This window comes from Arvicanthis niloticus, chromosome 26 (assembly GCF_011762505.2).
Source record: "Arvicanthis niloticus isolate mArvNil1 chromosome 26, mArvNil1.pat.X, whole genome shotgun sequence".
In the NCBI taxonomy this organism is placed as follows: Eukaryota; Metazoa; Chordata; class Mammalia; order Rodentia; family Muridae; genus Arvicanthis; species Arvicanthis niloticus.
In genome coordinates this window covers 32,372,597-32,394,605 of record NC_133434.1, presented here as the reverse complement: position 1 = coordinate 32,394,605, position 22,009 = coordinate 32,372,597, and the positions used below count along the sequence as shown (strand labels likewise).

Below are 22,009 nucleotides of genomic sequence, written 5' to 3'. Positions count from 1 at the left end.
CTGACACAAGATTTGGGGCAGTTTGAGGTAGGATGGCAGAGGAGGGTAACAGTCAGAAGGGGAACCCCGGGGCGCACCACAGTGAGGGGAGGAGGGTCAATGGATTGTGTGAAAAGGAGGTGAAGGAACTTGGAGTCAAGTCCGGCCCTCTGTGCGCCCCGGACAGCGGGCAGTGGCCGGGGCTAGTTCTCCTCCAGCCCCGCTGGTGCCCAGTCCAACCCGCTCCCTAGGGTGGCGAGACCCCCCCGGCTCGCACGCTCGGCTCCGGGCGCTGGGAGGCGTGTGTGTCGCTTTAAAAGCTCCCTCCCGGCGCGCGGGGCCGGCCCCTTCCCTGCCAGCGCCGAGGCGAGCCGAGCCGCGCGAGCCCGGCGGCCTTTGAGGGAGCCTGCGCCCGGCCGGGCGGCCAGTCCGGCGGGGCGCGGCGGCGCTCGGGGTAAGCGGGCCAGGCCCGCGGAGCCGGGCGGGCAGGGCAGAGCAGAGCAGGGCAGGGCGAGGGCGAAGCAGGCGGGGAGAGAGGCCCGAGCAGCCCCGGTGCCTCGCTTGCCCCGATCGGCAGCCACCCGGCGCCCCGGGCCGCGAGGCGCAGAGCCGTGAGCGAGCGCGCTGGAGGCGGTGGAGCCGAGCGGAGGCTGCGCGCCCCGTGTTCCCGGCCGGGCCCGGCGCGCCTCCTCCATCGCCTCCCTGGCGTCTCGCTCGCCCCCTTCTGCTTTCCTTTGCTTCCTCTGCTCAGCCCCGCCGTGCTGAGCCCCCCCACCCCCCGACCTCGTGCACTCATCTCTGCTGTGCTCGACACCGGGTCCCCCTGGCCCACGGCCGCTGCCCTTCCCCCGAGACTGGAAGGAATCCGGACTTTCCCCACCGTTAATGGAACCGACTGCCGGGCTGGGCTGAGCGGTTTCTGCGGCCGCTCCAGACGCCGCCCGGGCCGGAGCAGGGACATTCTGGGTCCCGGCTGAGTGCATCCCGGACGCCTAGCAGTGCCAGCTCGGGAAGGGCAGAGCAAGGCAGAGGCAGGACAGACTCCGGAGGGGCTAAGACCTGCCGATCTAGGATGGACAGAGAGAATCGCGAACCCTGTGGAGCCCGGGGAATGCCGGGCGTGGGCTGAGGGGATCCCAGCGCCCTCCCCAGCCCTCCGACTTTGGCTCAGTCTCCTGGACCCGACCGGTGTCACCTCGGCTCGGGTCACCTGTGGCCTCGGGGCCCCCGAGCTCGCCGGACCCTCGCGACCCGGAGCCTGGCGAGCGTGGTGGGAAAAAAATTTTTTTTTTTTGCCCCCTTCCCGGGAGCGCGGAGGCCCCGCCCCCTCCCACCGCCCAGATGTCTCTGGTCACCGCTCGGAGGACCTTCCTGAGGCCAGGAGCCGAAGGGTCCAGAGAGAGAAGCCCGCCCTAGGGAGCCTTGGGGGCCCCCCAACCTCATCTTGGGGCTCGGCCCCCGACACTGCTTAGAGGAAAGGCCACTGCCCCCACCCTCGGTGAGTAGGGGAGTCCAGCTTCGGAGGGAAGGCGGGGCTGGGGGAGGAAGGGTCCTCTGGGAAGGAGGGCACCCTGTGGGCATTGAAAAAAGGATGGAGAGAGCTGGAGAGGCCCTGTGCTAAACCAGTCTGGCCAAGCTTGGTTGGTGGCTGGGGGGGGGGGGCGGGGGAGACCACGGCTTGAGTGCCCCAGAGGAGGCTGAGGGCTCATGACTCTAAAACAGAGGCTCCTCCACTCTTCCTGTTGAAGAGGGGTGTGCTGAAAACCATCTACCTCCACCACCCCTCCCCACAAACAAAATAAATAAATAAATAAATCTCCAGCTAGGAAGGAGGGTGCAGGCAGGGAGAAGAGGCAGGCAGCAGCAGCAGGCTGGTGCAGCAGCCTGGGAGGGCTGACGCCAGGCTCGCTCTTTCTGCAGGGGGCTGCCCTCATCCAATCCAGTTCCCTCTCCAGCGCTGTTCACATCTGGAGCCCCCTCCACATCGGGAAGACCCTGACCACCGTCCCTCTGCTGGTTCGACTGCTTCTAGAGACCTCTGCCTTTGTAACTGTCTACGAGTTGTGAGGGGATTGCTGCCTTCCCCCATCCCAAGGGCATCTCTTACCCTTAGTCCTTGCAGAATCATCCCCCTGCCTCCGCAGCCAGATTCAGGCAAAGATCAGCTCTGTACACCATAGGCACTTCAAGTCCTGGAAGCTGTTCTTGGGCCCTAAGGCCCCTCCCCTTGCCCTCCTGTGGTGTCCTCACCTTGACCCCCCCCCCCACGTCAGACTCTGTCTCCCTCTGGGTGCTCCATCCCCCACCCAGAGGCGAATAGGCGGAGTGGCAGGCTGCAGGGGCTGGGTGAAGGCCGCCCAAGGCCAGGGTAGGCTGGGGGGCCGTTAAGATGTGGAGCTCTGCCCGGCCGAGGGGGGCTCCGTGGAGGCAGACGAAGCGTGTGCCCCGGTGGGGCGAGTATGGGCAGGCTTGCGGCCACGTGGTGAAGGATGAACATTCGGGGTGCCCCGGACCTCGGGCAGCCCAGTGACGACCCCAACAGTGGTGGAGAGAGAGAACGGATTCGACAGCGCATGAAGATGGTCATCGGGCAACTTGAAGGCATCCTGAGGGAACTCAAAGAAGTGGCTAAGGAGCTGAGGGAGGTGAGTGAGAGGCCAGCACGGGCCACACAGACCCTCACCCTGCCTGGCTGGGCTCAGCAGTGAAGCATTTGCCTGTGTTTGAGTGCACAATGCAACGGGCACATGGGCTGCTCCACTGAGGACCACCTTTTTCATTCTCCTTGCCTCAAATCTCTTTTGCTTAAAATTCCTATCCCCAGAGCTGGTACAGGGCCTTGGTGTGGCAGAGAATGTCTGAGCAGCTGTCAGCGGGCCCATCCCTGTGGTTAGCACTCAGGGTGCTTGATGAAGACTAGATCTGCCCCCCACTCCATTCTTAATGGGACACATTCTTCTGAAACCCAAGCTGTCCCTTGACCCCACTTGTTTATCTCCTAGACTCTGAGCAAGGACTCTAGGAGAGTGTGGATGACTGTTTAGTCCGCCCTCACTACTTGAGGCCCAGTTCAAATAGATTTACTTCAGGGATCAGATATTTCAAACTCTCCATTTCCAAAGGCAGGGAGGAGTTAAGACCAGTTGTAGCCTCCCTGTCCTGGAGTTAAAAGGTAGCTGGGAGCTGCTGCTGAGGGTCAGAGGTCCTTCTGTACATGGAAGAAAAGATGGATCTTTGTGTGTGTGTGTGTGTGTGTGTGTGTGTGTGTGTGTGTGTGTGTGTGTCACTGAGTCCCCCCCCATACCCCACCACCCACCCCAGGACATGCTTCTGGGTGGTTTTTGCAAAGACCAAAAAGTCATGGAGAAAGCCTCTCTGTCTTTCTAAGCAGAGTCTAGTTTTAATTACTGCTTCCCACATTGCTAGAGTAATGAGGTACACATGTCTTCCACCCTGCCCCCTGGGCTGTGTTCAAGTCCAAGATGCATGACCAGCATTCTGAGCCGCTGGCCTGAATTTGCCCGCTGGGTCCCATTTCACCAGCCAGGTGGGCTTTAGACAACTTTCAATGGCTTGTAACCAGGGCCCCTGCAGAGACAGAGGGAGAGTGGATCATTCTGAGTTATGGACTCAAGCTCCCCCTCCAGCTGTGTTTGGGGAAGGAGGCTGTAGGAAACTGAGGAGAGGGGCAAGCTTTGAACCACATGGCTTTCCAGCATGGCCTGAACCCAAGCCAGGGAGAGGGGTTGTTTGGAGGGAGCTGTGACATGGAGTCAGGCCTCTGAAGAGCAGTGCAGCTGAGGGTCCAAGGTCTGCTTCATGAAACCTCCCAGGAGATCCTGTCTCCAGAGATGGGACTGAGAGGTGGTGGCGCCCATGCTGGGCTGCTGTGCTCTGGGCTCCATAATACAATTGGGACGCCAAAGACCACAGCCCTAAACAACCTTTCCTCCGACCTCATGGATCCAAAGAGTTAGGATGTCCTCTACCCTTACTCTGGACTCTGCATTTTTATCAGGGCCATGGGGACTATCCAAAGTCTCAGTCTCAGGCAGGGACATGGGACCCCAACAAGAGCTGATATTGTCTCTAATCCTGGGGCTCAGTCAGCCTTGGTACAACTCCCAGTGGGGCGTCTTCCAGACCCCTGCCTCCTCTCCCTCAGCGAAGTCATCCAGAACTTGGAGGGACCTCACAGGTAGTTCAGACAAGCCCTGTCCACTTACTATGGAGGAAACTGGGACCCAGAGAGGAATAGGGGCTCGCCCAGGGCCATACAACCCATCCAGAACAGAATTGAGCCTAGACCTCAAGATCCCCAATGCCTATCTGAAGCTTCAGCAGGTGGAATACTGTGTAACCTCAGCATTTTGACAGCTTCTGAGAGATGCCTCATGCCTGAGCTGTGGCGCCCAGGTGCCAGTGTTAGTTTATGGAGCCTTAGATGCCTCCATCATCCCTTTCATACTTACAGATCCCCATGCCCCTCACCCCAGCACTCCAGGGGACAGTCTGTACACCCCAGAGGTCTGAGCCAGGACAGAGTGATGAGTCCCCTCCCCCACATCTGTAGGCCATGTGTCTCCACCCAAGACTTTGGCAGGTTGCTATGGAAACCAGACTCTACCCCGTATGCCACTGCCTGCCCGCTGCCAATGGTACCCAGCTGGGTGGGGGTTGAACCTCAGAGTTCCCTAGTCCCCCCAGAAAGGGGATGTGTACATAGGGTGCTGGTCAGAGAGGAAGGGAGACCCAAACAGAGAAGAGATGTCATAACCAACTTCCTGTGGGCTGGGGGTTGTTGGGGACAGGAGTATCTGTGGATCTCAGGTCCTGGTTTCAAACTTCTGATGTAACTCTAGGTCCTTTAGGAGGACGTAAAGCTGATCTGCCTGGCTCCATTCAGGCCCTCTGAGGTGTTTCTCTATCAGGACTATGGTGGGCCCATGGTAGAATGAACAAGCCCCTATTCCCTCATCATGTCCGATGTCATGGGCGGCACCTGCCAGCTCAGACCAGATACTTGAGTATGGAGACAAGCGTTACAAACAGGGTTGGCAGGGGTACTGCACAGGAACCCTGTTAAAGGAGCCAGCAAGCAGTGGGCTCTGCCATTCTCCTCTGTTCTCCACTCACCCTCCTCCTGTCTGTACCTCCTCTTCCTTGCCAGTCACCACTAGTCCTGGAAGACACCCACACACACACACTCCTGAGCACAAAGCTTGAAATTGACCAAAAAAAAAAAAAAAGCCACCAAAGCCTCTGCTCTAAGCCCCTGAGCTTCCCTTTGCTCCTCTCTGATGTCTTGTCCCTCACAGGGATGCTGCACTGGTACCCACCATGGTGACATTGGAAGCGTAGCATGCAGGAGGAGGATTTGGAGTTCCCTCTGTCCACCCTCCCAATCCCCACCACCACTCTGTCATCAGCTCCCTGGGTGGGGGTGGGGACAAAGGGATGTAAGGAATTCGAAAGCACTCCGAAAGCTGGGACCCAAGTGTGCAGGGATGTGGCATGCCCTCATTTCTCCCAGGTTCCCCAATACTCCAGGATGCCAGGCTGATCCCAGCAGGTTCCCTAAACTCCCCAGATTCCATGGATCTCCATTAGAGACAGACCATCCCAAGGGACAAAGAGCATAGGCCAGGCAGCCAGAGTTCTGGTTCAGTCCTCAGTGCTCCACCTCCTGAGCTGTGTGAGCTTGGGAAAGTTACTTTGCTTCTCTGTGCTCCTGTCGGCCCATCTGTAAAAGAAAGATACCAAATATCTCTATGCTCCCTTATATAAATCATGTAGAACAGACACAAGGCCACGTCTTTTTCGTTCCGTTTTTGCTTTTCAGTGTTAGGTGTCAAACCTAAGGCCCAGCGATACATGCTAGGCAGGTGCTCTCCCATAGAGCTAGGCCTCAGCCGCCCACAAGGTATTGTTTCTGAATGAGTCTAGCACTCCCATGCACTGCCCTTGTTTCCCACAGTCTTGTAGCAGCGTTTTAGCCAAAAGCAGGCAGGTGAGGGCCAGGTCCTGGCTCTGATAGGGACCTCTAATAGGTCACCTGCAGTAGACAGTAAACCCCCTACCCAGTGAGGAAAGGAGAGAAACTGGCAGAGATGGGGGTGCCAAGGGGTCGTCTATAAAGTGGTGTTGCAGCGTCGAGATGAAGGGCAAGCTCAGCAGACAGACAGACATCCAGGGGAAGAGAGTGGCAGGTGGTCGGAGCTGTGATCTGGAAGAGGGAGTGTACTCCATCATTGGGGAGCAGGGGTCTCAGGGGAGGGGGAGGGGGAGGGGAGGGCATCCCATGGACCCTATGCACATCAGAGTGTGGAACTCAAAGCTTGCTGTCACTGAGAAGCCCACACACTTTAATAATATATCTTGGTTGTGCTTCTGCCTTCCTACCTTTCTGCCTGCTGCCCACAGACTCAGAGCTCCCACGGCAGGGTGAAGGGGTCCTCATCCTTAGCCCACCAGACTCTGAGCTCACCTTGAACATGTACCTGATTCTTCCTGTTCCATGGGGGGTGGGGGGAGGTGGGCGTTCAAAGTGATTCTTTATTAATCACCTGTACCCCCACATCACCCGTGCATCCTGAGTAGGAAATAACGTAGGGGGTAGGGGCACTGTCACCTCTGTGTTCCAAGAGCCTCAGGAGAATGGGGTTGGCACAGCCCCTCCTCAGCCTGAGGTGGCATAGGAAGCAGGCACTGTGGCAGCCGTTTCCCAGCTGTCCGTGGCAAGGTGCCGTGTGTAAAGGTGGCAGGGAAAGCCACAGGCCTTGCTAGTAAGAGATAAATAAATGTAGCCTACCAGGAAACAGCTGGAGCAGGAGAAACTGGGGACCAAAGGGCTGCGCCAAACTGGGTCAGCTTAGTACCCGCAGCTCAGGGAAACTTAGGTGGATTTTTTTTCTTATTATTTCTGTCCAGGCCTTTCTTTCCTACTTTGCTTTCCCTTCCTCTGGACAGATTCACACAGGCTCCCTAGCCAATTAGGCCAAATTGCAGGATGAGAGCCATGAATCACGGTCAGCTCACTCCCCATCTCCCCAATGCTACAGCCCCCCAGGAAGATAATAAACAATGTAATCACAGAATTAAAAAATAATCAGTGGTCATAAATAATGCAGAATCCCCAGTTATATAACGGACTGCCCAGGGAGCTGGGAAAGAGAGAAGGAGTGGGACACTGGGTCTGTGATACTGGGTCCCTCAGTGCTGGTTCTTGAGCCTCAGGGGATGCGCACCCATGTGTGTGCACACAGGCAAGCAGGAGTGTACACACATGTGCACACATGCATGAACACATGTACTCATGCCTCCTGGCCTCCTTTCAGCTGTGTTTGTAGAGAGGGCCAGTATCTGTACCAAGCCAGGAACACCATGGTAGGTGAAACAGACCCCACCTTGTTCTTTCTTAGGCTTCCTGCCTAGTAGGGAGGCAGACACCAACATAGATGTGTAACTGTGACCAATATCGCCCTCAGCTGGGGACCAGCAGGCTTCCTCCAGGAAGTGAAGATGTGTGGTGGGAGGGAGGGCACACCAGGTGAACCTAGTGGCTGCTGGAGCTCCAGCTCTGGAAAATGTGCAGAGATGAGGGGGAGGCCACTTGCTGGAGGGGAAAGGGGGGTGGTGATTGGAAAGCTCAGGAGGTTTGGGGGAAGGGAAGGGCTAGAGGTAGAAGGGTGGTGTGGTCCTGATGGTGATCAGGAAAGCCCTGATGTAGAACATGAAGCAAGCATGAGCAGGAAGTTAGTGTTGGGGGCAGGGAGATTAAGAGATCAAGACAGAGACACCCTTGGGACCGGGGCTGGGCTCTGTCTCGGCCCTCAGCTCTACTCTCCTTCCACAGTGCTCACTCTTGGCCCCCTCTGGAACAGTTTAATCTTATTTGTAAGATGCCATACCCAGGAGTCACGACTCCACTTCTGGCTTTACCTCAGCTCTTTCCACGTGCTAGGCCTCAGTTTCCCTGTCAGCAAGCACAGTAGCGCAGGTAGATTCATCAGTGTCTCTCTAGTGCCCCAGCTTTGAGATTTTTCTGGTTCTTTCTCCCCCTCTTTCCTTCTGTGTATATAATTATTTCTCTGCACTCCAAGACAATCCCAAATTACATGTAGGCAAAATGATTATTAAATCTCGGAGAGAAATCACAGATTTCAAGACAGCCAGATCAGAGAGTCAGGTAGCATGGGCCTGTTCCACACTTGCTCTCCACGTTGACCTGTGAAACAGAGCACCAGGGAAGGTTTAGCAGGTTTATGAGCTAATCATGGCCTCGTCTGAAGATGGGTTCTGCAGGCACATGGTCTCTCTTTCTCACCCTCACTCCTGTCCATTAAGTAGTTGGGAAGTCAGATCTGCCTGCGAGCCTCATGGGCGCCAGGGACCTCTTGTAGTGGTGTTCTGAATGGACACACCCACACTTCAGGCAAAATGGGCAGTACCGGCACACGGGCTTGTGGAAAGCACACTACCGTATCCGGCCATTCTGCACAGGGTCTGAAACCCGCCCATCAGTGTGACATTTCTTAGGTGAAAACCTGATTCCCATCTGCTCCTGGTCCTGGCTCTGTGCTTATGCTCACTGGTGCGTGATGGATGCTGGTGTTTTACACTGTTCTGCATGCTTTCCCAGGGGCATTAGCTGAAGTCCTCACAGCAGCTCCCAGGCAGAGAGAAGAAAGTTGAGTAACTTCATTAAGGTTACTCGTAAGTAGTGGGAAGTCAGGGCCGGAGTCCAGCTCTGGCTTCAGGGCCCAGGTACTCATGGGTTTGGCTGTCCTAAAACTGTAGTTTAAAATATGTTTATATCTCTTCCATGCTCATCTCCCTGAGCAAGGAGAGGGGTGTCAGAGCTAGAGAATACAATTTGGACTATCATCTTCAGTTCCACTGCCAAGAGGGGGCAGACATGAGACCTAAAGACTGCCTCTCCCCTCTCCCTTCCTCCAGACCCCATTGCAGAACCAAAGGAAGATGCTGATGCAGAAGGGAAGGGACCCAATGGGATGGCCGCTAGAACAGGAGGCCAGCCAGGGCTTCCTCAGTGAAAGAAGCATGTCTGGGTTCCCGGGCTTCTAGGCTTCTGCTGGGTGGACCTGGGACATCCCTGCTATCCCTCCCTCAGGCCTGGGGCCTGATAGTGCTCGTTCCTGCTAAGCTTCAATAAGCCTGGCCTCAGCTGAGTCTGTGGGATTTCAGCCAAGCCATTCAACTCCAGCTTCCTCCTGGCACCCCCAGCCTTGGGCAGCAGCAGCTGCTGACAGCTCTCACTAATCAGAGACTCCCATCTGAGCATGCGGCTCTCTGAATGACAGAGCCGCTCCTAAGACTGCCTCAGCACCCAGCCACCAGGCCAAAGAGGCAGCACCTGGGAGCATTAGGATCTCAAGGGTGTAGCGTGGAAAGCCTGGTGCTAATGAGATGGTCTGAGGTATGTGATGACATCACTTTGATCCTGGGGCTCCTCTGAGTCCTCCCCGTGAAGCTCTGCTGACATTGGTCAGACACTCAATGTTAAAGGACATTGAGTTCCAGCCAGCTTAGGTGACTTGCCCAAAGTCTATCCGGATCCCAGGGGTCCCGATTCCTCCATTTTGCTGCGGGCCTAAATACCTTCTCATACTGAGCTTTACAGACAGATTCCTAGACTCTTCCTTAGAAGTAAACAAGTCACTTAGAGATTGAAAAACAGACTCGAAGAGGTTGCTTTCTGCTTTACGCTGGGCCACTTCCCACCCACCCCTCACCATGCCTCGTACAGCATCTCGTGGTAGCAGTTCCCAGGAATGAGTTATGGGTTAGGACTTACTTAGTTAACTTATTAACTGGCCTCCCTGAACCCAGGCTGATAATGCCAGCCAGACACTGGAAGCTGGATGCAGTTCCTGGTGGCTCACTACATAGCTTTGTCTCCAAGTCTCTGTGGCTCAGACAGTTGTTCCCTCCACTGGTTTTATTTTTGAGTCCTGGCCTGACTCTCTTCTCTTCATCCTCATGCTCCGAACTCTCCCTAGGCCTTTGCCTAATCTGCCTCCTTCTCTCAGGTGTATCTTCACAGGAGAGGCTGCCTGCTCAGAGCCAAGGGCTTCCCTTCGGGTGGGTGGGAGGTGGACAGGGAGAGTAGGGTACAGTGACCTCCACAGATGAGCTGCCCTGAGTGGCTTTAACAATCACCTCTGAGCCAGGGTGGATGCTCTTTATTGCTTCCAAAGAATCCTGGCTTTATTCTTTTCTCCAACAAGCCTGGATTGGTCTTCATTCATCAATGGACAAGGACAGCAAGGAGGGAGGAGGTTCCAGAGGGTGTGAGAAGGGGAGGGTGACTCAGCCAGTGCCACACACCTGTTGCTCCAGTCCCCACTGTTGGAAAGAGATCCCGGAATGAGTCATTAACTGGTGGCAGTGAGAGTTCCAAGATGTTGGGCAGGGTCTTCTTTATGACTGTTCCTTGTCATCTGTCTCCACTGACTTCAAGTCCAGCTACCGTGTTATGATCAACAGCCAGGGGGTCCCCAGGGCATGGTTCTCAGGGCCTGCTGGAGTCCCTCCACCTCTTTTACTGGACTCCCTTTCAATCAGAACGAGCTTAAACCCTGATCACTATACTATCCTCACTCTAAATAGCAGCTGTGCCCGGGAGAGAAAGCTGTACGGATGGACAGGGTGCCTGGTGAAAGGCAGTACGCCTCCCTCCAGGGGACTAATGGGGTGGTCCGAACAAATGATCCACCCTTGTCCAAGTTGGCCTTGTATGTGTTTGAGACAGCCTCTCAGTAGTCTGTAACTTGCCAAGTAGATTTGGCTGGCTGGCCAGCAAGCCCCAGAGATCCTCCTGTTTCTACATCCCCGGGTTCCCCAAGGCTAGGATTATAAACATGCACTACCATGCCTAGTTTTTTTTTTTTTTGTTTGTTTGTTTTTGTTTTTTTTTTTCTTTTAAAGATGGGTTCTAGACGTGAAACTCAAGTCCTCATGCTTGTAAGGCAAGCACCTTACCAGCTGACCTATCTTCTCAGCCCCAGTTTGGGTTCTTAACAGTACAAACAAACCTGTGTGACTTCAGTTCAAGCACCACCATTCAGAGTCAACATGCCAGGAGCTAGCTAGCTCGCTCTCTCTCTCTCTCTCTCTCTCTCTCTCTCTCTCTCTCTCACACACACACACACACACACACACACACACACACACACACCTAAGTAATTCTGAGTCCCATCTAGCCCCTCTCACCTCCTCTCCCTTCCCTGGCCAGGTGGTGAGTCAGATCGACAAGCTAACCTCTGACTTTGACTTTGAACTGGAGCCAGATGACTGGACCACGGCCACTGTGAGCAGCACCTCCAGCAGTGACAAGGCAGGTGTGGGAGGCCCCTTTGACCTGGGCCACCTGGACTTCATGACGGCTGATATCCTCTCAGACAGCTGGGAGTTCTGTTCCTTCCTGGACGTCTCTACCCCATCAGACTCTGTGGATGGCCCTGAGGCACCACGACCAGGCACAGGCCCTGACTACCAGCTCATGAATGGTGGTTTGCCCATCCCCAATGGGCCACGAGTGGAGACACCAGACTCCTCCAGTGAAGAGGCCTTCAGTGCTGGCCCTGCAAAGGGCCAGGTGCCCCAGCGGACTCCAGGGACAAGGGAGAGGGTACGGTTCAGTGACAAAGTGCTCTACCATGCTCTATGCTGTGATGATGAAGAGGGGGATGGTGAGGAGGTAGAGGAGGAGGAGGCCGGCCTGGCTCCAGAGCTGCCCCGTGTGGAGCCACATACAGGCCCCCTCAAGCCCTCCCCAGCCCCCTACAAGACCAAGCGCTCTCCGTTGACCACCCGACGGTTGGGCCCCACGTTGGCCCCAGAACAGACCCGGAGGGTCACAAGGAACAGCAGCACTCAGACAGTATCAGACAAGAGCACGCAGACAGTGCTGCCCTATACGGCCACCAAACAGAAAGCTAAGGGCAAGAACTAGGGGCTTGCGGGGATGGGGGATGCATAGAGCTATAAATATATATATATATATTTAAACAAACACAGTCATAATAAAATTCATAACACTTAAGGATCCGGGCCCACAGGCCCCAAAGCCTTCAGAAAGCTCATCCTAAAACAATCAGATGCCCAGAGTTTACCCTCCTCTCTGTATGGCAGGGTTCTATGAAGGGAGCTGACCCTACCATGCCCACTACAACCCCCTAACGCCATGGAAGTCTGTGATTATTAACCTGGGCCATTTTCTCCAGGGAACCCAGCAATTGGAGGCAAGCTAAGGGAACAGCATGTCAAGGCAGGGCTCACCCGAGAAACTAAGAACTTAGAGCTGGGGGTTGGCATCACTCCGGCTAGACCCAGAAGCACCTCTGTCCTCCTGGGCAGGCCTGTACCTTGTCTCCCCTGAGACAGAGTTACATAGGAGACAACCCTGCCTTTACCCCCTGCATCTTAGAACTGCCCCCAACACTGAGAAGGATGCTCTGCTGAGGAGGCTGGCAGGAGACTGCACTGCCAGGAGACTGGCAGCTACGGTCCCATCTGAGAACCACTCCACTCTGATTTTCACTTCCCATTCTTAGCTCTGGAGTTCAGAATTCTCATATCTTGGCCCTGAGCAGACCCAAGATCTGTGGACAGTGACAGTAGCTGTCATAGTACTGGGAACCAGGACACAGATGTACTTGGTCATCTGCACTAGGCAGGCAGCAGGAGTTAGGGTACCCAGTGTCTCCACCTGGCTCCTGCTTCCTCACACCCAACTCCTTAGCTCACCTTACTAAGTCCTGAGTGGAGATGTAGGAAGAGTAGAGCATCAACAGACGTCACTGGCATTTTGATCTTCCCAGCCACAGCCTTGAAGTGTCCTGAGGGTGATAATGGCAGTCACCTTTTCACACTTACTGAGCAGGTCACTGTGCTGAACACACCATATAATATTACCTCATTGCCCCATTTTTTAAATGAGAAGACTGAGGTTCAGAGAGGTGAAGTAACTGACCCAAAGTCACAGAGCCTCTGCTTTCCTGTCCCCAGGAACTAGTAGTTTACAGGTTATGCCTGGCCCTGCTTTATAGCAACCGTGTCACCTTGGGCCAATCTTGACCTTTTTTTTTTTTCTACTGTAAAATGGGTCTGATAGTTTTCACCACCTCAGTAGCAGTCACGGGGACCCAGCAGGGTGTTAAGTGTACACACCCTAGATAAACTGAAGGCACTACATGGCTAGTGTGGTCACTGTGAGCCAGCCCATATATCCAGTGACTTTGGGGTAGAACGGCCGTGGAAGCCATTTCCATGGAGTCAGAAGCCATCCTGAGTCAGAAGTCTCACATGGCTTCGCCCCTACAAACAGCTTGAGGCTAGAAGCTAGCCACAGTGTGACTCATTACCCCGACCTGGAGCACGGTCAGTGAAACGGTGAGAGTACCAGCCCTGGACATTTATTAATTCAGATCCACAGCCTGCCAGGGGGTCCTTGTGCTCCGACAGCACCCGCTGCCCAGGCCTGGGGAAGTGCTGTGTAATCCCAGAGTGGGGACCAGCAGGACATAACTGTGAAACTGGGCCAACCTAGGGTACCATAGGATAAGATCTGTCCCCACTTTGGTGATGTCATTGCCCTACAAAGCCGGTGTGGTACAGCCAGCCACCAGAGCAGGAGTCCATTGATAGCCAGCTGGGGCCAGCTGGGGCTAGCTCATACCAGTGGACCAGCGAGGCCCTGCCCTCCCTGAGCTGAATAGTTCCCACTCATCCCTCCTCTCTGAGACTGTTTTCCCCTTGTAAGTGATGAGCTAGGTTTTCTCATCTTTTCAGCCAGTATGGAGATGAAACCTCCAGAAGAGTTCCCATTTCACAGAGGATGAAACTGAGGCCCAAGGGCCAGGGTCTGTGAGAACCCTGAGTGAGGGATTTCTCTCTTTCTCAATGCCTCTCTGACTCATGCTCACATGACTGTGTTTGGTCACAGATAACCTCAACCACTTGTGCCCAGGTGGGGCATAGAGTGAGTGTGTCCTGGCTCATCATGGTGAAGGCCCAGAAAGCTCTTGGTGTACCTGCCAAACCCAAACTTCACTGGCAGTGGGATAGACTTCTTAAGACTTGAAACATAGACCACGTCCACCCAGGGAGAAAAGACATTCTGACCATCAGAGCAGGTGCTCCCATCCTCAGAGCACACAAAGCTGGGCTCCACCCCCACCAGGCCAGCTCTGCCTCCTGCTCCTCCCTGCCTCCAGGACTCTGCTGGTGTCTGGCTATGCTCCAGAGGAGTTTATCTGCTTCTAGGAAGTAGGGTTTCACCTGCTGTGTGCATTTCCTCGTGCTGTAGGTGCTCTGGAGGAGGTAAGCGGGAGCTGAGCCGGCCCTCAGAGCAGAGAAGGGGCTAGGCTCCACCAATGAGCACATACTATGCACTGGAATTGTGTAAGCATGTGCCTTATCACATTCATTCCTCACAGAAATTACGAGATATGTCTATTTTTTACTTGTGCCTATTTTCCAGATGGGAAAACTGAGGTCTGAGAGAAGTCAAGTCATTTGCTACAGGACATAAAAATATGAGTCAGGATTCAAACCCAAACTCAGTTTCTTAGCCCTCACATATGTCCCGGCAGAAGGGTAGACATGAGGCGGCCCAAGAACCACAAGAGACTTTGGAGGGTAAGAAATGTGTTGGAAGGAGGAAGCCAGTGAACCTTCTGTTTGGAGAGAACTTGGTTACTGTCAACCTGTATGTCATAGGCCCTGTCTCAGCCCCAAACTAAATGGATCATAGATTTGATAAATGCTTGTCAAGTGCATTAATGAGTCCCTGAGGTTCATCCACTGTGCATTCACTCAGTCAGCCATCGCCGAAGACCTCCAGTGTGACACATCTCATGTTGCTGCCTGTGAGTGCATGCACAGACACACATGCATCACCCCCATGTGCACCTCAACTCTGTCCTCTGTGAGACAGAGCCTGGTTTGGGGATCTTGACGCTGGACAGGAAGGAAGAATGTGAAGTTTCAAACTTGACAAGTCAGGGTGTTTACTGCGTCTAACCTTGCCAAGATGCCTAGGGGGAAAAAAAAGTACCAGAAGCCAGAGGGGCTGGTTTGGTGAGGAAACTACTCAGAAACATGTGCTCAGGGCTGGAGGCTCCTCAGCCCGCACCACTTTGGTAGGATAGACACACTGCAGTGTCCTTGAGTGTCTGAGAATAAGGAGGACCTTTCTGTTTTCTACATGTGGAAACAAAGGGCCAACTATGTAGTGGACAGAAGCGGCTGGCTGAAATCAAGGGCAGGATACACCATTCAGATACACACACATACATACACACACACACACACACACACACACACACACACACACACACACACACGCATGAGTTCTCCTTCTCTTTCCCCACCTCTCCCACCTTCGCCTACCACCCATTTCTCCTTCCAAAACTGACTCGTGTAAGAAAACTCACATTTATTGACAACCTGGCACATGCCAGGTGCCAGGCCATGTCTTTTAACCAACACTAAATAACAGACTCAGCCGGGCCCTGTAGAAAGAAGCTTGTTCGATACTTATTTATTGAGCAAATGGATTTAACTACAACCATCATTTCACAGGTCAGGCAAGGAAACAAACAAGGAAAGGAAAACTTCTTAGAGTCACAAAGCAGGACCGTGATGTTGCTGTCACTTATGGTACCTATGAAGCAAGTGTTTATGATGCCTCCTTTGGAATGGGGGTATCCCTGGCTCCTTTGGAATGAGGTATCCCTGGGTACCTAGAAGGTCATCTGGGTCTACTGGAACCTTAAAACAAAGATAGCTGGAGTGACCATATGCAGGGCAACAGAGTTAGGTCTTATTAAAGCAGAGGGAGGATGTTGGAGCAAAACCAAGGTAAAATGGAGCAGTTGAGAGGAACTCTCTGCTAGGAACTTTAGATGCCCCCCACCCCACCCCAGCTCTCACCAATTTACTTTGTTCTCTTGACAAGGTTGGAGATGGGGAGGCAGAACGTCTGCCTAGTCTGAGATGACAGTCTGTCTTTAAGACAAGACAATGATGTGCTATCCAGCAGCTAGGAATTCACTCAGTGAATTCACTCAGTGAAAGCAGCAGTTGGCGCCATGTCAATGGGGGTATACTAAAGCCCTGGGAAACCACCATATCCTACCATTCTGTCTCCCACAAACCAGCTAGACAGGATGCTGAGGCTGTCTTTCTGATACACGTGAGCCAGCTGGGATTTTCCTGTGCCCTGCCCCTGCCTACCTGCCTACCTGCCTACCCAGCACCCAACGCAGCCACCTTCATCATTCACCTCTCCTTCTTTACTGGTCTCCAGGAAACAAACTGAAAGGAGGGAGGGGTCTCGGGTGACCTCAGGCCAACACTGCTTAGGGCCTGGGCCCCATGCTGATGGGATGTGACTCCCTGCCATGAATACTCAAACTCATGCACCTGCCTGAGGCTCTGCTGTCCCTCTAGTTTCTGCTGAAACATGCAGGGGTCAGGAGCTCTGTGAAGCAGGCTCCCCATGTGACAGGCCATCTCAGAAGTGCTACAGAACCCAGTCTCAAGGGCTGCCCTGCCCATCCTCTGCCTCACAGAAGACAGGGCAGGTTGGGGCTCACTGCAAGGTACAACCCATGGAAGCCACGGAAGAGGTTTGGAATGAGGTCTGGACCCTGATGCCTTTTGGTTCTTTGTAATTTCATTTTTAAGATTTTTAATTAGCATGTGTTAATTATAGATAAAAGCTTCACTATGACATTTTATACCTACATAATGTATTTTGATTAGTATATATAATATATTTATTCCTCATTATCCTCTCGTTCCCGGAACCTACTCCTGTCGAACTCCTATTCACTCAACTAATCCTCCTTCTACTCTTGTGACTTCTTTTCTTTTTCTTCCTTCCCTTTTAAAATGGTTATTTATTATTTATTTACTTTTGGTGACTAAGTTTTAGTAGGTCTATTTACAAGAGCATGGGAAACTTACCTATAATTATACCGCCAAAAAAAAAAAAAAAACTTATTTCTTACCAACCATTAGCTGCTTTTAGATTTTAAGGGAGGGTTGGGGATCCATGCGCCCCTCTGGGAGCCCCAATCTTTGTGGGGTTTTCTATACTCATCCTGGTCAGGAATTCTTTTGTGAGAATGGAGAATTTCCCCAGGAGGAGGTGGTATGACTCAGTGGTGACCTGAGCCCACTTCAGAGAAGGTCGACCAGTTCTCCATCGGGGTGACACTATCCCTGAGTAAACCACCTCAGGGAGAAGGCTTTCCATGGCTAGCAGTTTCAGAGGATTCAGTCCAGAGCTTCCACCTGAGGCAAACAGACAGAGAGAGTGTCATGAGGCAGGGGTGTTCACCTCATGGCAGCCGGGCAGCAGAGAGACAGACAGGAAGGAGCCACACACAAGATAAACCCTTCAAAAACAATCTCCACCCATCTTCCCACCACAGCCTACTTCCTCCAGCCAAGTTCCACCTCCTAGTTTCCAGCAACCCCCAATAATGTCATCAGATAATGAGTCTATCAGTGGTTTGATCCATTGATTAGGATCAGAATCCTCATGTTTCGGTCATCTCTCAATGATTAGATCCATCAGCCGTGAGCCTTTTGAGGGGACACATCATAGCCAAACTGTAATAAGAAGCTAATATGTGACCCAGGAGTCATCAATCTGAAGAGTTACTGAACCCTAGTGAACCCCCTCCCCCAAAGTCAGCAATCTAGGTACTATCTCTGTTCTTTATCCCCTTAAAAACTACCGATGCCTGGCATCAGGGCTAGGAAGAGGCCCATTTGCCCCAAGGCTCAGGAGTGTAGAGGGAAGTCACCTATGAGGATGGGTGAGTCTGTGGAATGATAAAGCAGCCTGCAGGAGGTGATGGTTGCCATTGGTCTGAGAGGTATGTCGGGGAGCACGGTCGGGAAACAAGAGTTCAGCTTGGGAACCCCCAAGTGGCTCCAAGACTGTTCCCAGGGGTACTCAGACTGTGACACTGTAACAAGAGGACCCCTGAATTGTTCCCAGAGCCTGAGAGATGGACAGCAGCCACTGTCAATAGAGACTTTCCTCCAGGCCTGGTATAGGCAAAAGTAGATCCCCAGCCTTGGAGCCATCAGTGGCTGCTCGGCCTGCACATCTGCCCTAGGGGTTCAGCTTCCACAAGGAGGCCCTTCCCTCAGGCTTCTTGACATACTTAAGAGCATCTGGTGCTCCCTGAAGCCTGGAAGCAGCATCCAGTGTTGGTCTTCCCCTGGCCCATGGCAAAAGGATCTGAGAGCCTCTGGAACTCAGCCACTGCATGATCCAGCTAACCATGCTAACTCTCCTGCTCTCTGAACCCTGCCCCTCAATCAGAACTCACACACTGGAAGCGGGTATGCCTATTTTAATTCCTGGTGGGTTTTTGTTTGGTTTTTTGTTTTGTTTTGTTTTGTTATTTTTTTGTTGTTGTTGTTGTTCAGTTGGTTTGTTTTGGGTTTGTGTGTGTGTTTTGTTTTGTTTTGTTGAGACGGAGGTTTCTCTGAGTAGACCTGGATGTCCTGGAACTTGCTCACAGATCCATCAGCCTGCCTCTGCCTTCCAAGTGCTGGGATTAAAGGCCTGTACCAACACTGCCTGGCCATTTTGTTGTTATTACTGTTGTTTTTAAAGACAGTTTTATACCAATTTAGATTTTGCATGGGGGGTGGGGAATCAGTAGGCGTGACATCACTGGGGTGCTATTCTCACACAGAACCAGTCAGCAGCAGTAGAGAGCATGAGGTCTCCTCTGGGTGAGGCAGATACTCACCAATATCCCTGCCCTGCCTGCTAAGTCACGAACTGATGCTGACTGTGGCCAGGAGAATGTGATTCTCCTTCACTGCCATGCTTTCTTTCTACCCCTGCTGGGTCTGAGCAGCCCTGCCACCACCATCCCCACTGCACTGGAGTTTATCTCCCATACCACAGCTGCAGTCTTCACTACTGGGCCACAGCCCTCTGAGGGCAGAAAAATTCATTGTACTTCTGGGAACTTGACAGGCTCCCAGTGAGCCCACAGGAAGTAAGTACCCCTCTTGCCTTGACTCCAGCAGTCCATGCAGGGTCATAAGGGTTTTCTGGTTCCAGGAGACTTCCTGAAAAGAAGGAGGTGCTTCTTGAGGCTTAAGGGGGTGGCACATGTGAGGCCAATGTTGCCTGAGTTTCCTGCTCTGAGGTGGGATTTTCAGAAGCCCTCATCCAGTTTGGAGTTTTGATTGGTTGGTTTTCTGCTTTTTCCTTATTTGGCTTTTAAATCATTCTTTTAATTTTGAAGCATTTAGCTCAGGGCTGAGAAATGGTTCTACACTTTTTAATAATAATTAAAAAAAAAAAAAACTTCACTTCTGAGCCTTGTTGCTCTGCAATCCACTAGAAGGCCAGCCATGCAGTTGATGTATTCCTCAAGCAATTGTCAGTCATCAGAGATTTGGGAAGGCTGTTCCCAAAGCCCCCTAAGACACCTCACTGACTGGCCTATATCCTTTTCCCCTATGCCTCTGCCCCAACCCTATCAGAGCTTTCTTCAGTGAGAGTGGTGCAGCGCCTATGTGAACGGCCCTCAGTGCAGCTCACCATTGGGTGTCACAGTGATGTCCTCTGGAGTCAAGCAGCTGGGGGATTCTGATACCTGCAAAGATCCATAGACTCTGGCCTAATATTACAGAACCCCCTGGATGTGAGATCAAGGTACTCTCTTACCTCATCCCTCAGGGCTCCAGCTGTCTTTGGCGTCCTCACCCTGCACATGATGGTTGAGAGGCATTCTAACAGGAAATAGAGCGAGAAGAAGGCAGTTTCTCTTCTCAGGTCTGCTGCCAGGATAAACTTTTCTGACAAAAACAACTGAGAAGAGAAAGGGTTCATTTCAGCTCACACTTCCAGGTCACAGCCCATTATTGTAGGGAAGACACAGCGGGAACTCAAAGCATCTTATCCGTGGTCAGAAGCAAAGAGAGACGAAGCATACCCTTGTTCGTTTGCTTTCTTGCTATACAATTAACCGGCTTCTTCTACTACATACAATCCAGAGCCCAGCCTGGGAAATGGTGCCACCCACATTCAGTTCTGACCTCAAGACAATCCCCCACAGACACATAGGCAACACTGAGATTTCCCATTGGCAACACAAGTAACCATCACGGAAAGGTCTACTGAAAAATCCATACTCTCACCTCAGACTGACTCTAAGACGACCACAGTTACCTCCCCACTTCCATAGCCTTCAGACAGAGCTCATCCCAGTTTTTCAGATACAGAGGGCAGGTCCAGCAGGCTCCATCCCAGATTGATCAGCTCACAGTCACTGACTGCCCATGACCAGAGTCAGGAGCTGCCTGTAGCATGGACCAGGTGGTAAGAAAGCTAGAGACTACATGTGACCCACAGCCAGATTCCCAGACATTGGTTCCCGAGAGACCTGAGTCTGAACTGAGGATCCAACTTCTGCTAGCTCTGGGCCCTGGCATGGGTTACTTAATCTCTCTGAGCTTTGATTTCTTAATGTCACAAGATCTACCAACAGCCCTACTGTGGAGGCTCAGTGACTGAGCCCAGAGGAGGACAGTCATCATGGTAGAGGAAAGGAAGGCAAGACTGGAGCAGACTCTCCCAGGATACCTGAGCTGTGCTGACAGTGGATTCCAGGGACTGTAACTAGTTGTCCATTAGAAAGGAGTCATCAGCCGGGCAGTGGTGGCGCACACCTTTAATCCCAGCACTTGGGAGGCAGAGGCAGGCGGATTTCTGAGTTCAAGGCCAGCCTGGTCTACAGAGTAAGTTCCAGGACAGCCGGGGCTACACAGAGAAACCCTGTCTCGAAAAACCAAAAAAAAAAAAAAAAAAAGGAGTCAGATAGAAACCTACTAGATTGATGAGACACAGGAATCTGCACAGGGGTGAGCCGTCATGGTTCAAGTGAGCCAAGCTGGAAGGGAAAGTAGGAAAGATAGACTGAGAAAGCCAGGGATATCTCAAGCACCTACAACTCCAAACACTTTTGCTGCCCCGGCTTGATGAACATAGCACCCGCCTCCCACTAGACAGGATACTTTCTAGTTTAACTTTACCTTCAGCTTCCTCTGACAGGAAGAATCCTGCTGCCGCTGCCATGCTTCCCAGGGCCTGGCTGTAGATGCCAGCGCTTGACGGACTTAATTTACCCTGCTGAGTGGGCACCCTCAACCCTGACCTCACTAAGACCCCATTGGCTTGGGCTGAGGGCCTGCAGCATGAGTTTTCCTGGGGGCTCTGCAGGCAGAAGGCCAGAGCGCATATCACCCAGGCTGCAAGTACATCCTTCCCAATACCCACCGGTTTTAGGGGGGAGCTCCAGGGTCTCCACCCTGGTGGAAAGGGGAATGGAATATTCTAGAAACTCACCTTCATTTCCTCTCCCTCCTCACCCCATGCTCCTCCTACTACCTCAATCTCACCTCCATTTATCAAATGCTAAGCAAGCATTGTCCAGTCATCCTTCACCTCCTAGAAGCTGACACAGTTTAAACTGTTTAAAGACGTGAGCTCTGGGCTGCAGACACAGCAATAGCAGAGGCCGAGCCACATGAATCGTTCTTTTGCCTGACAGCCCCCATCATGAGGGGGTCATCAGGGGCCTTCCAGGATAGTTAGTTGTAAGAGTTCAGTCCCAGGAAAGACCTATCTATAGCCAGAGTGCTCAGGATCAGGCTGATGGTGAGATTCAATCCAGGGTAAGAGCCAGGCTCAGCGTGGGACATAGTCAGGACACGGGGTATGAGAAGTTTAAGCTTAGAGTTTGATGGGGTTGGGGCTTAGTGTATAACGTAGGGTCAGAACTCGGTGCGGATCCACATCAGGGTCAGGGTGAGATGAGGACTGAGGGTCAGCCTGTGAACAGGATCAAGGGTCAGTATGTGACCAGAGTCAGCGCCAGAGTGTGATCAGACCCAGGGCTCACTGCATGACCACAGTCATAGCGTATGACCGGGGCCAAGCCTCAATCCACCATCA

The 22,009-nt window shown here is 52.9% G+C and overlaps 1 protein-coding gene and 1 long non-coding RNA gene across 2 annotated transcripts; one reads left to right on the top strand and one right to left on the bottom strand.

The window, feature by feature from the left end:
- The first annotated feature begins 386 nt into the window (after positions 1 to 386).
- Positions 387 to 14,783, top strand: Insyn1 (inhibitory synaptic factor 1). The gene is made up of 3 exons (XM_076925529.1): positions 387 to 1,477; positions 1,900 to 2,624; positions 11,237 to 14,783. The coding sequence occupies exons 2-3, from the start codon at positions 2,469 to 2,471 to the stop codon at positions 11,954 to 11,956; spliced, it is 876 nt and encodes a 291-aa protein (XP_076781644.1). The 5' UTR covers positions 387 to 1,477; positions 1,900 to 2,468; the 3' UTR covers positions 11,957 to 14,783.
- Positions 14,784 to 15,954: 1,171 nt separating this feature from the next.
- LOC143439321 (uncharacterized) lies at positions 15,955 to 20,772 on the bottom strand. Its single transcript, XR_013107616.1, has 2 exons — positions 19,721 to 20,772; positions 15,955 to 17,307 (listed from the first exon to the last, which is right to left on the bottom strand). It is a non-coding gene; the product is annotated as an uncharacterized LOC143439321 (long non-coding RNA).
- Positions 20,773 to 22,009: the final 1,237 nt, after the last annotated feature.